Here is a 17,411-nt window from a genome sequence, read left to right on the forward strand (position 1 = left end):
AAGCGAAGGACATGCACCAGGCTTCTAGGCTTCGGGAGAGGAGCCCGAGGACAGTGTTTAAATCCAGACCTCCCCGCGCCTCTCGCCCGCAGCCTGTGGGACACAGTCTGGTTGCCAGCCCCCAGCCCACTAGAGCCCCTATCCCGCACACGGACTGCCTTTTCTAAGTGACTTCAACGACCTTGGACAGGTACCCGCCCAGCAGGGGGCCCAGGGACTGAGCACAAACTTGAAGCTCTCACTGTCCCCACCCAAGGAGAGAACCCCAAGCTGCCCTTTCCTGTGGCCCTAATGGCTCACCCCTCCCCCTCACGTTACCTTAATTACAGTGGCCCACAGATGAGCAGGCCCCTCACGGAGGGTCAAGTTCAGTCCAAGGACAGGCTCTCCAAACCCTCCTCGGTCGCTGGTCCCTCCTGACTGCCCACTGCACGCACATATTGTCCGACCCATCTCACAGCACAGACCCCTGGTCTTAGTCCCAGTTTTTCGGCCAAGAAGGCCAAGGCCCAGAGAAGTTGGAGCCATGCTTGTGTGTGATGGTCCGTGGCCGACACAGGGCCAGGCGCAGGGACCCCACACGCACTCTGCTTGCCCACCACTGTGGACATCCCAGGAAGGACCCAGGGTCCGCCATCCAGCCTCCTCTCTGCTCCGAATACACCGAATATGTCTGGTGTGGCTGCCCCAACAATGGTCCCTGACCCCAAAGAGTGCCACTGCCCCACCCCAGGCACAGTCTCCCAAGTACAGCCTGTCACCAACTGAGGCCCTCACTCAACTCACCATCCAGAGGCATTGAGGGCGCTGGTGTGAAGTGGGTCCCAGGTTTGTCTGGAAAAGAACCCAAACATCGGAGTTAGTTCTCTCTGAACAGGCCTTTCCATGGCCTGTCCCTTTGCCCAGTCTGGAGGGGCCGCCTCTGCCCTCCCCATCCCTTCCCTGGCCCCATTCTGAGCCCTGGGGACCGGCCAAAGCCTGTGGGGGGCCGAAGCAGAGGCCCTCCTCCTCCCTGCAGGGTCGTGGCCGACACCTGTCAGGCGGGGGGAACAACAGGGGTGTGGGCAGCCACGCCCTCCCTTGCGGAGCCCAGCCGCAGGCCCTGCCAAGGCTCCCACTTGCAGGTCAGTCCGCGGCTCCTGCCCCCTGGAGCAGGTTGTCTCTGCAGCTCAGGATCCCAAGAACGGCCCATCCTGTCCTCAGAAGATGCAGGTGGCCCCCGTGAGCCCTATCTCAGCGGGTAGCCTCTGTGCGACCCTGCCTGCCCCCCCAGCGGCCCGTGGCTGAGGCAAGCGAACTCAGCCAGCAGGAGGCTGACACGAGCCTGGCCCAGGGTGGCCATGCCGGCGACCACGTACAGTTGTTGAGGAAAAGCAGGACAGCGAAGCCCAGCGTGGAAGTGGCCAGCAGGATCAGGCAGACGTTGCAGGGGATCATGAAATAGCGCACCAGCAGGGACACCCCGCGCTGCTGCCGCGGGTCCCGCTCCAGAGGCGGCGGAGGCATGGCCCTGGGTTCTCAGTCCCCGCGCTCAGGGCGTGGGGCTCCTCAAGGGGCGCCCTTGGGCCTCTTCGGGGCAACCCCCCCCATGCTGGGACCCCCGGGGCAGCTAAGGGCAGCTGTGCTTCCAAGTTCAGGGCGGTCCCTGCCCGGAGAGCCGCAGGACGCCGCCGTGGCCCTCGAGGCTCATCGAGGTGGGCAGGGGTCTCAGGAGGAAGAGGAGAAGCTCGGACCGGCCGCGGCCAGCCCCTGCGTCCACGAGCCGGGAGCCGCGGGGGTCGGCAGCTCCCGCAGGGCTCGGCCGCGCCCGGTCTTCCCGGGGGCCCCGGCGGCGCGGTGCGGGGCGCGAGGGTCTCCAGTCCCGGCCGGGGCGCGGCGGCGGCGAGCGGAGAATAAAGGGCCTCGGAGGGCCGCGCCTCGGCTCCCGCCTCCGGCCGAGCAGCGCCAGCCCGCGTCGCCCTCGCCGGGGCTGGGCGGTGAGCGAGGGGCGAGGGCGCCGCGGGGGGAGGGCGGGAGCCGAGACAAAGGGAGCCGCCCCCGGGGACCCCGCTGTCCGCCGGGAGTCGGGGCGCGCGGGCAGGGGACCGGGCGGAAGAGGACGCGAGGGCCGCGGCGCAAAAGGGGCGCGGGCGGGGGCAGCGGCGGGGGCAGCGGCGGGGGCGGGGCGGGGCCGGGGAAGGAGCCGGGGTCGCGGGGCGCGGAGGGGGGCGGGGGCGGGGCGGGCGGAGGCAGGTGCCGGCGCGGGGCGGGCGGAGGGAGAAGGGGCGGGGCGGGGTCAGGGGCGGGGCGGGCCCCCTGCGGCTCCCCCCCCTGCGGAGCCGGGCCGGCAGGAGCGGGTCAGCGGCCGAGGCCGCGGCGCGGGGCGGGAGGGTCACGCCGACTCCCCGCAGGGGGACGCGCGCCCGCGCGCGGGACTCCACGGGCGGCGGCGGTGTCTGCGCGCCCGCGTGCGCGCCCCCGTAGGTGCCCGGCGGTGGCCTGTGGGGGCGGGCCCAGGTGCGCACGCAGGTGGTGAGCGCGCCGGGTCCAGCGCCGGGCGCGGAGGGGCGCGGAGGGCGAGACAGGCCCACCCCCCCGAACTGCCCGCGACCCCTCCAACCGCCCGCGTCCGGCCCGCCTCCCCGCGCCGACGGAGAGCGGAGCACGCGCAGGAGCCCCCACGTCGCGGGCCTCCGGGCCGGGTCCCGCGGGCCTGGAGCGCCCCCCCGAGGCCACCACGAGCGGCCGGGCCGTGACGTCACAGCCGGGCCGGGGCGCAGGGGGCGCACCCCGACTCAGGCCTCTCCACGTCGGCCGCCTGAGGACGCCCCTTTCCTAGCTCCTGCCGGCCTGGGGGTAAGGCGACGGTCGTGCACCGTCCCCGTCATCCACAGCGGTCACGCCGCACGCTCCGCAGCCGGAACCCCATCGGTGGCCATCTCCAGGACCAGCCCTTCACTCCCCTGCACCCCATCCCTCCGCCGCCCACAGTCCTTTGGGAGGGACCCCTAAGCGCTACCGCCACCCCGCCACGTCTGGCCGCCTGGACCAGCCTGGACCTGGTCACAGGCCTTCGAGGCCCTGCAGTGACCTCTGCCTGTCCCTCTCTCAGTCGGCCAGTCCTTTCTGGAGAGACAGGAAGAGGAAGCTTGGCCTCCAAGGCACAGAGGATCCCTCTTCTCCTTGGGGTCAGGACCCCTTCGGGTCAGTTCCTTCCAAGGGCTGCTGACCAACTCCCCAGCCCTGCTGAAAAGACCTTAATTGCACCACTGCCCCCCACGCCATGCACGCTCCGTCACACCATCCACCCACAGGCCCACACTCAACAGACACACAGCTGCCCACTCGCTCAGACCTACACGCTGCGCTCAGGCCTCCGGAGGGGTGTCGGCGCATGTGGTCAGCAGCTCCCCCTTTCAGCCAGACAGCCACCCGCGCCACCCCGCTCACTTGGAGGTCTCATCTCGGTCCCCATCTGGAAACAAGCGCCGAGCACAGCCCCTCGACTGCCGACTCTCCGCTCGGCTGCAGGGACACCCCCCAGGGCACGAGCGGACACCTGGGTGCTCAACTCCCACCAAGCCTCCGGCTGGTCCCTCCATCCCACGCTGCATTCAGTTGTGTCAAGGACACATCCCTAGAGCCCCCCAGGTCCTGGTCAGGAGGCTCCTGCACAACCCCCCCCCCCAACCTCCTGCCCCAGCCTTCCTCACCCCAGCAGCCGCCTGCCAGCCGGCCAGGGTCTTGTTCTCCGAGGCGCATCTGCTTGGACTCCTTTCCCTCCTGCGGCCAGGCACACTAGTGCCTTACCCCACACGGGGCTACCATCCTGCCAGGGGCCCCCACCACCCACTGCGGAGGTCCTCAAACCTCCCAGAGCCCAAGGAAACCTCATGGAACTTCGTGGGACAAACCGACAAACAGCAAGGCCCCCTCGCCTCACACTGCAGCGGGCGCAGAGCAGCAGGACCCCTCAGGAGACCCCGGCCCCCGGTCAGCCTCACCTTCTCAGGGGTGCCTCCCATCCCCTACCTCACCTCACCGGACCTTGGCACTGCCCACACCACACGGAGCGCCAGCAGCTCCCCAGGGCACCGCCCTGGACGGGGAGCACCCGGGGCAGGGTCTGACTTTTTATCTTCTCGGGGCCGGGCTCGGCTCAGAGCCCAGACACTCGGTGTGGTGAGCCAGGCAGTTCCCACGTTTTCCCATTTACTTGTCACTGCAGTCCCCCAGGATCCACATCCCTTGGCTCAGCGAGGGCCCCGCGGACAGTGCCAGGGGTCAAAGGCCAGGCAATGCTCACTCGCCCAAGCACACGGGCGCCATCGGCTACGGCCACAGCAGCCCGGGAAGAGTGTGGGACGAAGGGGATAAAGCCACCAGGCTGTGGGAGCGGTCAGCCTAGGGACCCGGGTGAGTCTGGGGTGCGGACTGTCTCTGTGGGCAAACGGGCTCGCCTTCAGAGGCTCACAAGGGGGGAAGCTGGCCCACTGGGCCCACAGCGGGCTGGGCAGTAGGGCCTGGCTTGGGGGAAGGGGAGCCAGCAGGCAGCCTGTCCTTCCTGGCCTCAGTCAGAGTCTGAGCCCCCGACAGGGGCTCCACGCCTTCAGAGAGACAAAGGGCCATTGAGGCCCCAGACCCAGCAGGGGGAGGGGAACACAGCTACCAAGAGCTATTTTGGGATCTTCAGACTCAAAATCATTCAGCTCTGACCAGCCTACGCCAGCACATACCCTTGGAAGGAACAGAGGATATTCCGGGCCAGAACCAGCCCCTCTGGTCTCTGGGCTCCCACTCAGCCCTGTGGGTCAGCACACGCACGTTCAGCGTTCCAGAAGGTGCAATGGAGACACCCAGGTTTGACGCACTCCTTCCTCGCTCACTGGCGTGAACGGGCCCGGGCAGCTCACACACACACTCTCGCCTTCAGGCAGCAGCAGCCTCGTCCCTCGCCCACACGACCCACGTCAGGTCTGCCCCGAGCACAGGCGTGTGCACACGCGAAGGCTCTCCAGGGACTTGTTTGGACGCGAGAAGGAAGCCGAGGGGCGGGGTCCGGAGGGGACGGGGCGTCCAGCCCACCAGCAGCCTGACGGTTTCTCAGGCCGAGGACCCTTCCCACTCTGGAGGGACCTGGGTCCAGCTACCCAGGGAAGGGCGAGGGGGGGACCCACCTTCCCCTCAGCACGGCCCCAGGGCACACGCCCGCACACACCTCTAATGCTGGGCCCTCCCCTGGCCGCAGCCACCCTGTCTGTCCCACATTCCCTGCGGATATCGAGGGGCGCATCACCAGGACAGAAAACGTGGCTGCCGTGGATCGCTCAGGTGTCGGCTCCCTAGCTTGTCCGGGGTCACAGGGGTCTGGCTGCCCCGGTCAGACAGAGCAGCGCCTCCCCTCCGGTCCCCGTCTCCTGGCGTCTGCCCTCAAGCTGCAGCCGTTCCCTCTGTCTGGGCCTCGGCCGGCCGACAATGGGCACTTCACAGTGGGATGCTGCAGCCGGCCCAGGGCCAGCCACTGGGAAGGAGGCCACGTGAGGCCCAAGCCTCCCGATCTCGGCGCAGGTGAGGCCGGCAGGTAGCTGTGTTTGACCCTGGTGGCTGAGTGTCCACCGCTCTGGACGGCTGGCAAGGCCCACCCTCCTGCCCATGAGTCCACGCGGCGGGGTGGTGAGATTACGTGGCAGTTTCGAGGAGCGGCTCGGCAAGTCCACGTCCTTGGATGCCAGTGGCCTGACCGCAGGCTACACTTGTCCCCAACTCCTTGGGTGTTGCTCCTTGGTGTCCAGGGTCCCTCCAGCCCTGTCTCGCTAGCCTGTCTGAGCTCCTGCGTTGTGCAGCCTAAGTGGGTGCTGAGTCAGAGGGTTGGTCTGCCCTCAGGGAGGTCCCCTGGGGTCAGAGACCTGGGTGAGGAGGAGGTTTGCACGAGTGCGTGGAGAGAGCTTCCAGACAGACACAGCTGCGACGTCCCGGGGCCTGCCAGGTGGTGCCAGCGGGGCAAAGGAGCAAGAATGGGGCGCGGGGGTGCAGCTCCTCAGGCCCTGCAGCCCCGGGGAGGGAGCCCATCAGGGCCTGGACCCCGGCCAGGACACAGGCGGTCGCCACCAGGGGGCGCCACCGGAACAGCGGTGAGTCGTTGCGGGCAGCAAAAGAAGGGACGGAGTGTGGCAGGTGTGTGTCCTCCGTCCCTCTCCTCGGGGACGCCCCCAGTCCGCCTCTCTCCATCCCGCCTGCCTGTCCCCGGGAGGAAGAGGGAGCTGGGGGAGCCAGGAGGCACCGAGGTGTGGACAGGGCCTGGAGAACCAGGAGGCCTGGCTGCGCTGCTGGGCACCCTGCGGAGGCCTGGAGGGCGCACGCGCCGGCTGAGGGTGACGCCTGGCAGACTTGCTGGGGCTCGGAGAGGCAGAGACCCACAGAGGAGGGAGGTGCGGACAGAAAAACAGGCAGGCATGGTGTCTGCGGGCGGAGTGTCCCCCAGGGGGACAGTCGGGCCCGGAGGGTGCTGTCGTGTGGGAAGGCACAAGTACCAAGGGTGAGGGCCAGTCTGCCCCTCAGCAGGTCTCAGCCGCGGCCTCGGGTTTTCCAGCTCGCTCTCCCCCCATGGCTCCCCCAGGCCCCGCACACCTGCTGCTCCCTGCAGCCACCAGACCTCGCGCTGTCTGCCTGCCCAGAACCCCCGCCCTTTGCCTACATCCCTCAGCACAGAGCTCACACGCGGCTTCCTTGAGAAACCCATCCGGCCCGAGCGGGGCTCTGCGCAGGGGCCAGCGGCTGCCCCTTCCCGCGAGCCCGTTTCCCAGGTGGACCCGGCGCTGGGCAGCAGGTGGATGTGGCTGAGGCAGGAGCCGCTGGATGAGCGATGCCAGGACCCGATCCCACGGCCTCCCGCCCCGGGAAGAGGAGTTGCTGGGGCAGGGGTCTGTGCTCGGTGTCCCCAGAGGTGCACTGGACTCTCCCACCCGCGGATGGACGCAGAGCTGCTCCCGAAGTCACAGGGCGCCGCCTGCTTCTCCCAGGGCCACCGTGCGGTGACTTGTGGGGAGCAGGGACCCCTCAGACCCAACTTCGGCCAGCACAGACCCAGCTCTCCGCCCGGCCCAGCTCGACTCCCTGACGCACTGCCACCCCAGAGCCCTGCGCCGGACTCAGCGTCCCACAGGCGCAGGCTGACACCGCGTGCGGGACTCAGCGTCCTGCAGGCTGACACCGTGGGCCGGAGCGGCCCAGGGACCCCGTCCTGTCAGCACGGCACTTTCGTCTCAGTGTCTGAAACCGCTGCGGTCACTCCCAGAAGCAGAGCTGGCAGGAGGAGGTGCCCAGCCCTCGGCCAGGCCCAGGGTGGGCAGCAGGCAGGACCAGGAGCACCCACAGCAAGCAGCGGCCAGGAGCCGTTGTGAGAGCACTTGAGGGACTCCCGCCCCAGGCCCAGCCCAGGGACACGAGGGCGGCAGAAACCGCAGGCCAGCGGCTGGGCTCTGACCGCGATCCTCCCGCGCACAGGGGAGGACATCGGAGGTTCCAGGCTCCATGCACACGCGCGCACACACGTGCGGCCCCGCAGCTGGAAGCAGCTGGCTGACGGGGAGGACAGAAAGCTCCCCTCTCCTGAGCCTCCACTCCGTGGGGGAGGGGCCGTCTTCCCCCTCCCGGGTCCTGCGGGAAGCAGCCCCTGGCAGGGGGTCTTCCTCAGAGGAAGTTCTCAGGATCTGCTCTGGGGGGAGAGAGGCCCCTTGGAGGGAACTTCTCTCCCCACTGGATGCTCCACCAGCCGCCTCGTCACCCCCCTCCAGACTCTGAACACAGCCTAGGGCTTGAACACGACCCCCTCCCAAGCCCCAGTACGGAACTAAGGGGGGCACATTACCCTCCTTCGACGACCTGGGTCACTATCGCCAGCGTGACCATCACCGGGTGCTGCCTGTCTCTCCACCCCCTTGTCTTCTCAGTGGGCACTTCCTGGACTCTGGGGTGTAGAGCTCTATGTGGGCTACGTGGGGACCTAGAGCCCCCAGCCCGGCCCTGCCAGGCCTCAGTGGCCAGAGTGGGGAGTCTCGAGTCAGAGCCCCCGTCCCAGGGACAAGGGCAGTGCTAGGGCCAGGAGGGCACAGCAGAAAAGGGGGTCCCTTCTCTACCCTACCCCCAGGTCTCTGAACAAGGGAGGAACTTGCTGGGTGAGGGGAGACAGGGGTGACTGTCCTGGGTCCCCCAGGCAGAGGCAAAGGGTGGGGGTGGGAAGGAGGCCTGTTTTCCACCCTCTGGTGCTGCTGGGCCAGAGGCTCTGACTCTCATGGGGCTGGGGGCGGGGGGGGGGGGGGAATTAACCCTTCAGGAAGGAAGCAACGCAGGGCAGGCCCCTGTTCCACTAACTTCCCTGGGGCAGCCACACCCCCTCCTCTGCCATCCTTGCCCCCCCGCCTGTGAGGGTTGGGGCGTGGGGACAGCTAGCACTGAGCAGGTTAGGGTGAGGGTTAGGGTCCCATTTCCTCATCTCTGCAGTGGGGCCCCAGCCCCCACAGAGGGGTGGCAAGGAGCCAGCCCCACCGGGATGCGTTCTGCCCCGCACAGCTCGGCACGGCTCGGGGTGGTTGGTGAAGACAGAGGGAGAGGGAGGACGGTTCCAAAACAACATTTTTTTCCATTTCCAGTCTGCAGGGGCTTGGGATCCAGGGGGCGGGTGGGGTCTGGAAAAAGCCAAGAGCTGTTTCTACTGGCTTGGCCCGGCCCAAAGGGAAAGACATCCCCAGGGAAGTCTTTCAGCTAGCAAAGCCCACCCCGGGGCTGCCCCAGCAACGGCCAAAATCAAAGCCGAAGCCAGCAGGTGCCCAGGAAGCACCTGACTTCCCGCCAAGGACGCCCCAGGTGGGGACAGGCCAGCACAGTGGGGGGCCACACCCCACCTGGGCAGACTCCTTCCCCCAGCAAAGGGAAGGGGAGAGCGTGGGGCAGGCTGCCTCCCGTCTGGGCCTGCCTCCCCCTCAGCCCTCCTGGCTGACCTGCCTGGGGGAGGGGCCCAGGAGGACACTGGGTGGGGTCTGCAAAGGGGTGGGGTGAGAACCCACAGTCTAGAAGAGAGCAGAAGAGGAACCAGGGAGAAGCCGCCTCCCACTTCAGCAGGGAGGAATGTGGGGGGAGGACGGAAGCTAAGTGCCAGAAAACAGAGGAAGGAGCCCAGATACCTTCCTGGACATCTCCCTGCCCCGCACGGTGGGGAGCTGGTCCTGCCGGGGGCTGTCTGTCACCCACACGGGCTCCAAGGCCTGCAGGGCCTGAAAGGAGTCAGGCGGCTCGGGACCTACTGGCTCCCCATCCCGACCTGACCTGCGGCACTGCCCTCCTTCAGGTCCTAGACAGCTGGCCTGGCAGGGAGGAAGGGAGGGAACTCACTAGAATCAGGTCTGCCAGGACCCCCTCCAGGGCTGGGCAGGGCTGGGCTGGGCCAGTGCCAGACTCAATCTGACCCCGTCCCTGTGCCAGGCCCCAGCTGAGGGCAGACAACACTTCCTTTCTCTGTTTCTGGCTCCCAGTGGGGAGGGAAGGGCTCCAGGCCCTCAGCCAGGCCCATGTCCTTTCTGGGGGCTGCAGGAGAAGCCCCAGGACTAGTCTTCACGGAGCAGGGTGAGGAGGGTAGTGGGAGGCTGGGGGCGGTGTGGCTGAGGGCCGGAGGAAACACTGGCCTCACGGCCAGCCTGGGCAGGCTCTCGGTGCGTGGGCAGCTGCCACTGGAAGGGGCCCGGCTACTTCCCTGGCAGAGCAGGGGGTGGGGGGCTCCTGGCGGGCGCTGCCCAGAGCGACAGGCCTCCCTCACCCAAAGGTGGCGCAGAGGGAGGGACACATACCTGTCTCGGCTATGCCAGGAATGTGGTTCCCCGGGGGGAGGAGGAGGAGGAGGGGGACTTGAGGAAGGGGGAGGAGGAGCCCTCCTGGGGGGTGGAGGCTGGGGAAGGGGCCGACCTGCAGAGCCAGCAAGACCCTGCCGGCCCTGGGGGAGCAGCTGGGTGTGCCCAGCGGCAGGTGTGCCCAGCGGCAGGCGTCCCTTCAGGACAGTGCTAGGCAGGCAGGAGAAGGGAGCAGACCAAGGGTGCACCCCAGGAGGTAGGCCTGGGAAGACACGCCCCCTACCTTGGCCACTCTGGGCCTTTAGGAATGGGAAGGCCTGGGGAGGGACGTGTGCCATGGACAAGGACCTCCTGCTGACCGCGGGACCTTGTGGCCTCAGGGTGACCTGCAGAGATGAGGGTTGCCCCCCTTCCCTCTGGGCCCTGTGGGGCTGGGACAACCATGGAGACCCTGGGAACAGAATGGGGTCAGAGTCAGACGGGGAAGACTCAGCTTAGTCCGAGTCCTGTCCATCTGACCCCTCATGAGGGTGAGGCCTTGGCTCAGGGAGAGCCAAGAATGGAGTCCTGGGGTGGGGTGGGGGGGTCTGAGTCCTTCCTTCCTGCAGAACAGGAGGGCCGTCCTGGCCCCGCCCCCAGCCTGGGAAGGGGGGCACAGAATTATTCCTTCCCCAAGCCTGAGCCTGGCTCTAGGGGATCTCGTGTCTCAGGGAGGCGCCCTCCCTCACCCTGGGCTTCTGGGGACATCAACCGTGTCCTAGGGTCCAGCCCTCCCCGCCCCCTCCCCATGGCGCCTGGTTTGCTTTCAAAGCAGAGGTCTGGGTCCCCCACCTCAAAATCTCGGGCCACCTCACAGTGGACTGAGCTCCTCCCCTCCACCTGGCTCCCCCGGTGAGGCCCCAAGCCGGTCCCGGTGTCGGCCCTTCTCTCATGCCCTGTCCCCAAGACTGTCCTCACCCCAGGAGAGTCGAGGTCTCCGCCCACCCTGGGAGCTCATGCCAGGACGGTACACTGGCCTGCGTGTCCAGCACCGCCCTCCCTCCAGCTGGAGCTCAGGTCCTAGCCTCATACCTGAGCGCGGGCTGCCCAGGGCACACAGTAGGTCGGGCCTCAGCCAGTCCCGGCTGGGGGGGCTCTCCCTGCGTACCCTCCTTTCTAGCTGTCCCCATGCCCATGCTCTGGAATATCCAGAGCCAGGGGCTGGCGTGGGTACAACAGGCTTTGGCAAGATGCCAAACCTTGTTCTGTCCAGGGTGGCCCTCTGGCCACACGCCCTCTGACCCCACAGAAGGCCACAGTTACTGAGTCACGGACCCTCAGGCTGGACCCGCCCAGCCGCAAAGTTGATAATTCACTCTATCTCAAAGGCCAGGAGACTCTCTGTACCCTGACCCTCTTCTCCAGCTTCTCCTTGCACAGCATCCTGCGCATCCCCAAAACCCGGCAGCAGCATCCCCCAGGATCGCCATCGCCAGGCCACCCTCCCATCTTGCCCCTGGACCTGTCCAGAGCAGGACCAGGGTCTCAAGTCCTGGCTCTGGGAGAGCTGGTCTGGGACCCCTCATCTGAGCCACTGAAGAGAAGGGACCTTCCGGCTTCTCTGTGTGACGCTCAGGCCCTGGGCCCTGGGGCAGCCCCAGAAACAGATGACGAGAGGCTGGGCAGAATGCCACAGGCCTCCCCATTCCAGGTTCTGCCTACTCCTGTACAGTCCCTCTCAGACCACCACAGGATCCCACAAAAACCAAGCCAACATCACACCCTAAGCTACACAGAAGGTGGGACCTCCCTGCTCCCAAAAGAACCAACAGGAGGGACAGAGCTGCCTTCCAGGGAAAGGAAGTCACAGACCCTTCCCACTGGCCTGAGGAGGAAATGTTCTTTCCACGCCCCCCACCGCCCCCCTCCAATGCATCCCTTCCCAGGCAGCCATGAGGGGACAGACAGGATGTGGGGGCGACGGGCAGTTCCTATACTCTCCCTGCCACATTCCCCAGCAAAGGATCTCAGCCCCCAACTGGGGCTCTCCTGGGGAAAAGGGGGGTGGGGCCTGGAAGCCAGGGTCCTGTGATTCCAGCTCCCCTCACCGAGGCCGGGCTGGGGGAGGAGAGCGCTGGGCCACTCAGAGCAGACGCGTGCTATCTGCACCGCAGGCGACTCAGGGAATTCCACATCCACTCAAACCCCCTAGACGTATCCATGCCACAGAACTCCCTCTTTCCAGAAATGACAGGCCTCCTGGAACACAGAGCGGGGCGGCCCCTCCTCCCGTCCCTATGCCCCACTCTGAGGGGTTTGCTCAACATCTGGGACCCATCCAGACAGATGTTTGGGTTCTGCAGGAATACAAACAGCTGGTGTTCATTCACCTGGTCCCCGCCTCTCACTCAGAAAAGGACCCTCCAGGAGAGGGTGTGGAGCTTGGGGGGAGGGGAAGCAGACGAGAAGGAAGCCTGTCCCTTTGCAGGACTGGGACTGACTGGGCTGCAAGACAGCAGACAGTGGCACTGTGGGGCGGGGGCTGGTCCGTGGGAAACCCTACTAATGTCAGAGATCGGAGCTGACCTCGAGATGGCCGGACTCAGCTGGGAGATCAGGGGGACAGGAAGGAGGTCAGACTGCAAGACACATGTGCTCTGGCCTACGGTGAACTCTCCTGCGCCGCCCAGGGCGTGACGGAGCTCCTCCAAGCCTGCCCTTCCGTCGCCCTCCCCCTCGCAAGGCCCCGTACCTTCCACACAGTGCTCCACTTCCTCCAGGTTCCGCAGCGTGATGCGCATGAGGCTGGAATTGAGCATCAGCTCATTTTTGTGGGCTGGCCACAGGTATGGGGGCGCAGGGTTCACAAAGAAGATCCTGGTGTCCCCAGTGGACACCTGGTTGTCACAGATGAGGGGGTCTCCAAAGCCACCGATCACCACCTTGCTGCCACCGTCAAGCAGGCTCTCTTGGGTCACCATGTCTTTGCCCTTCAAGTACCGCCAGACTCGAACCTGCGGTGAACATGGCGGGGGGGGGGAGGTGTCAGTGTCCCCTTTCCACTGGGGACATGAGGCCGCAGAGTCCAGGGACGAGCAGCAGACTGGCCACCTGGGCTTTTTCTTCTCGTCCCACCTCAGCGGCTCAGGCCGGATGTCCAGGGTAGGCTCAAGCCCCGGGCAGAGATGGATGGAGATCTCTGGGTCAGCTCCCCAGAGGAAGCACACCAATACGAGGGAGGCCACTGCCTGCGAGCGTCACCCAGAAGGACAGGAGGCCTGTGAACACAGGCCCTCTCCCAGGAAGCAGCGCTCCCACCCCCGAGGTCTAACTGACCCCGGCCGCCTCCCATAATGTCCATCTCGGCTCAGGCTGGGTATGGGAAGGGGGTCCACCTGGTCTAGATTCCTGCCTTCCACGGCCCTACTTTCCCCATCCGCCCACCCACCAGCAGCCAGGGGCACCTAACATGGACCCTGGAGTTTCAGGGCAATGGGCTCCGAGCCAGCTTGGCTCTTTGCAGCCCTGTGGGTGGGCTAAGACACCCCCCCCCCCACGCCCCAGGAGGTGAAAGACCCCTCCTCCTGACAGGCTCCTACGGTGAACATAGGCAAGGCAGACTCTGAACCACAAAATCAAGTTTGGGCAGCACAGGGTGGCCCCACCCTACACACTCTCACTCCTGGGGCCCTGAGGGTACCTGCTCCGACAAACCAAGCCCTGAGACACCCACAGCTGGGGGGTGGGGGGTGCAGAAGGGCTGCGGAGCTGCAGGCCGTGCAGGCATGTCCACGGGGACACATGCGCAGGGGACAGGAGCCCACACACTCTCTGAGAAGAAACCCCTTTCTTCGGGAGCTCTGGGAAGCCGGCACTTCTGGAATGGGTGATCAGAGACCATGGTGGCCTGCCCACCTGCCAGGGCCCTGCTGGGAGCCTCGGGACTGCAGCTTCTGTAGGGATCCCCTCCTCCTTCCAGCGGCCCAGCTGGGGGGTGAGCCTTGTCCAACCTTATCCCTCCCAACCTGAGACACACAGTAGGCTCTAGAAGCTAGATAACCAGCCCGGAGAGGGCTGGGCTGCTTTCATCGCCTCCCCCCACCCCAGCCACACCCAGGAGCAGCGGGGAGGAAGTCGGGAAAATCCTGCAGGGACTTGGCAAAGTGCCCTGGTGTGGTGGAGGGGAGGGGGCTGGGCTGGGGATCCCAGCCGGAGCTTGCACAGGCCGAGCTGAAAGAAGCTGCCACCGCTCCCCATCTCCATGGAGAAGGAATGATCCGATTTCTGCACAGGGGGTGGTTTTAGGGGCCGGAGCTGGGACAGGCCGGGTCCCCTGAGCCCTCCCTAGGAACGTTCTGTGGGGGGAAAAAAACAACTACAAAAAACCACCAAACCTAGTCCAGGGGGCTCCAAGTCCAGCTGAGGCGAGTACCCTCTTCTTTGGCCAGGGGGATCCAGTTCTCCCAGGAGCAGGATGGGGCACCTGTCCCTGCACCCCTCCACATTTGAGGCTCAGCAACGGTCCCGCCCACTTCTCGGCTCCTGTCCCCCAAACCTAGTCACTGCAGCGCCACACCCCAGGATCCCGGGGCTGGAATACTAGCTGTGCACCCCACTCTCTCTCCTGACCACCCCGTCTTGCCCTCTGCGAAGGGGTCACAGCACGGGCCACCGGCCAAACCCCCACTTTCACCCCAAGCGGAAGGCGTCGGTTCCCCTCGTCCCCATTCCTTTTCTTTAGCGGATGGGGAGGGGTGTGGTAGCCAGTTTCCCGGGGCGGGGGGGGGGAGGGGGGGCGGCGCACTTGTCCGCAATAAGGTGGTGGGCCGGGCTGGGGGTGGGGGCAGACGTGACCGGGTCTCCCAGGCCTGGGCGCCGGAGCTGGGACTGCAGAGGTGCCGCAGGAACTTTCCCGCAGGCACTCGCGAGTTTCCCGGGACCCGGGGCCCCACCCGGGGGCTCGGCGGTCGCCAAGGAAGCGGGAGCGGGAGCGGCAGAGCGTCTGGTGCCCGTTCCCACGGCCTGGGGCGGGGGTCTCAGTGGGGCGGCCCGCTTCTCGAAGCGAAGGCCTCTGGGCAGGGGTCCGGGATGGCGGGGAAGAGACCCCCAGCCCAGGCTTCCGGAGGGGTGTTTGCTGGGGGTCTCGGGGTCCCGGCGGGGGCCCACCTTGCACGAGTACGTGTGCTGCACCGGGTCCACGTTGAGAATCTCCTCCACCGTGCCGGTGAGCACCACGTTCGCCTCCTCCTCCCGCCGCTCCAGCGCGCGCTCGGGGCACGTCCCGTCGGCGCTGGGCAGGGCGCGCGCGGCCACCACCAGGAGCAGCAGGAGCGGCGGCAGCGGGGCCCAGCCGGACGGCCGCAGGCTGGGCATGGCGCGGGCCGAGGACGCGGAGGGCGGCCAGAGCAAGCGCGCGGGCCTGGCCGCGCCGGGAACGGGACTGGACAGGACGGGACGCAGCTCCTCGGAGGCGGTGGGCGCGCGGGCGGCGCGGGGGCGGGACCCGGGGCAGCCCCGCCCCCTCCCCGCCTCCCCGCCTCCCCCCGCCCCGGCTCCCGGGCCCGCGCGGGTCCCCAGCCCGCCCGGCGCCCCGCGCCCCGCGCCGGCCGCGAACAAAGCGTCGGGACAGCGGCGCCGGGCGGAGGCCGGGGGGTGCGAGCGAGGGGCCGGGCTGGGTCGGGCCGAGGTGGGTGGCGGGGCTCGCGGGGGCGGGGGGCGGGGGGCGGGGGGCGGGCGGAGCAGGGGCGGGCGGGCCGGGGCGGGGGTGCTCGCCCTCCTGCGGCGCGCCCCCGCCGACGCCCCCTCCCCCGCCGCGCGGACGCCCGTCCCCCGCCCAGGAAATGCGGCTGCAGTCGGGTTAATGCATAATCTGGAGGCGACGTGACGGGACTTCCAAGAGGTTCCAGGCTGTGCCGCGGCCGGGGCGGCGGGAGCTCCCCGGCCGCGGGATCTGGGACCCCGGGCCCCTCGGGCCGCGCAGGCCCGCGCCCCTCCCCCGGCGGGAAGAACACGACGGGGAACCACCGCCTCTTTTAGGAAACTGGGGACGGAAACTCGCCCGGGCGCGGGACCCCCAGCCCGTTCGGGGGAGGAGGCGGCCCCGGCAGGCCGCGCCCCCGGCGGGCTGGGGCCACTGTGCGCCGGGGCTGTGGTGATTGGTCCGGACGGAGCGCGGGCCCGCCCACCGCGCGCTCCCGGGTCCGCTCGGGCCTCGCCGCAGAGCCGAGGGCTCCCTCTGCCGTCCAGCCGAGACGCCGTCGGGTGGGCGGCCGGCCCCGCCCCCGCCCCCGCCCCCGCCCCCGGCGGGCGGGTTGGGTACCGGGTACACTGAGATCCGGAGCGCACAGATGAGAGCCTGCCTTCGCTGAGGATCGAGGGGGAGGGAGAGGGGACCGCTTCTGTTCCTCCAGGGTGGGTCTGCGGGACCCCCTCACTCCAAGCCAGCCACAGGTGTCCGAAGCAACGGAGGGCGAGGGGGAGAAGAGACCCTGCGGGAGAGGACCCCACGGCCGCTCCAAGGGTGCAGGCTCGCACGTGCTAGTGTGTCCTGTGGCGAAGAAGTGAGAAGGGAAGCGGGAACCCGGGGAGCACGGCTTCCACACGCGTACGCACAGCTGGTGGTCACAGATAAGCCAGACATCGAAGTCCCTGGGCCTAGAGACAGACCCCCACCGACCAGAAAGGGGCGTCTGGGTCTCCCGCCAAATTACCCTGAACAGTCTGAAAGCTGGGGTCTGGATGTCCCCAGAGCCATGGACTTTAGCCCAGGGAAGTGTACGTTCAGTGTCTCCTGCTGTCTCCCCACCCCCATCTTGCCTGTGTCGGGGACTGACCCCATCTGGCTCCCCTGGAGCTCTTGGGAAATCGGTATAGAAAGAAGCATTCTATGTGGGGGCTGGTGCAGCCTTTGCCAAGTTCGGTGCCCTGTCTAGGACAAGCTCTTTCACATGGACTAGAGGAACCCCTCATTCCTGGAGGCCCCTCTCCTCTTGGCCATGGCCTCTCTACCAGGTGAAGCCTCGAAGGCCAGGGTGTCTGTTGGAGAACAGTCTCCATTCAGCAGCTAACCCCATGGTGATGTGAGTTTCAACCCTCCCTAGACCCATGCAGACAGGACAGGGCAGGTGGATGCGGCCTGGAGGGCCAAGAGGCCCCAAGGCCCTGGTTGGCGTGGGGGAGCCTCACAGCCCACCCAGTCGTGGCCTAGGGCCTCACCCTCTCCCCACTTCCCCAGGGTGCTGGTCCCAGCAGGAACCTGACCACACCTTCCCCTCCCTGTACTGTCTGCTGGCCCGGGTGTGGGGGAAGGAAACCTGCTGTGTAGAGGCTGAGTGGGGCTCAGTCTGGAGCTGGGGTGAGCTCGGGCAGAGGGGCCTCTTTTCTTTCTCTAGAAGTTGATTTCCCAAAGGTGTGGGGACATCTTCAATTTGTCCAAGGGCTGGGTGTGAGTGGATCACCATTTTGGCCTCACCAGACTTGTCCTGCCCTTCGGCAACCCCAGCCTAGTGCCCACCCAGTGGGCCTGGGTCTCCTTATCCCACTTCCTCTTCTGTCCCTCCCCCAGCCTCATCAGCAGGGATGCAAGAGCGAGGGGTGCTGGGGAAGGACTAAACG

At 67.2% G+C, this 17,411-nt stretch overlaps 1 protein-coding gene across 7 annotated transcripts in view; it reads right to left on the reverse strand.

Annotated features, from left to right (window-relative positions):
• Positions 1–15,295, reverse strand: part of AGRN (agrin) — a 32,494-nt gene extending 17,199 nt beyond the window's left edge. For 2 of the 7 annotated variants that reach the window (XM_046007244.1, XM_046007253.1), the window contains exons 1-3: positions 14,964–15,293; positions 12,550–12,811; positions 787–834 (exon numbers count right to left, since the gene is read on the reverse strand). In XM_046007244.1, the coding sequence (XP_045863200.1) occupies positions 787–834; positions 12,550–12,811; positions 14,964–15,170 (517 nt within the window). In that variant the 5' untranslated portion in view covers positions 15,171–15,293. Of the gene's footprint in view, positions 1–786; positions 835–1,358; positions 2,041–3,692; positions 3,812–12,549; positions 12,812–14,963 lie in introns of those variants that run through there. The other 5 variants (XM_046007238.1, XM_046007262.1, XM_046007284.1 and 2 more) reach the window with 5 other exon arrangements.
• Between the last annotated feature and the right edge of the window lie 2,116 nt (positions 15,296–17,411).

This window comes from Meles meles, chromosome 1, assembly GCF_922984935.1.
Source record: "Meles meles chromosome 1, mMelMel3.1 paternal haplotype, whole genome shotgun sequence".
NCBI lineage: Eukaryota > Metazoa > Chordata > Mammalia > Carnivora > Mustelidae > Meles > Meles meles.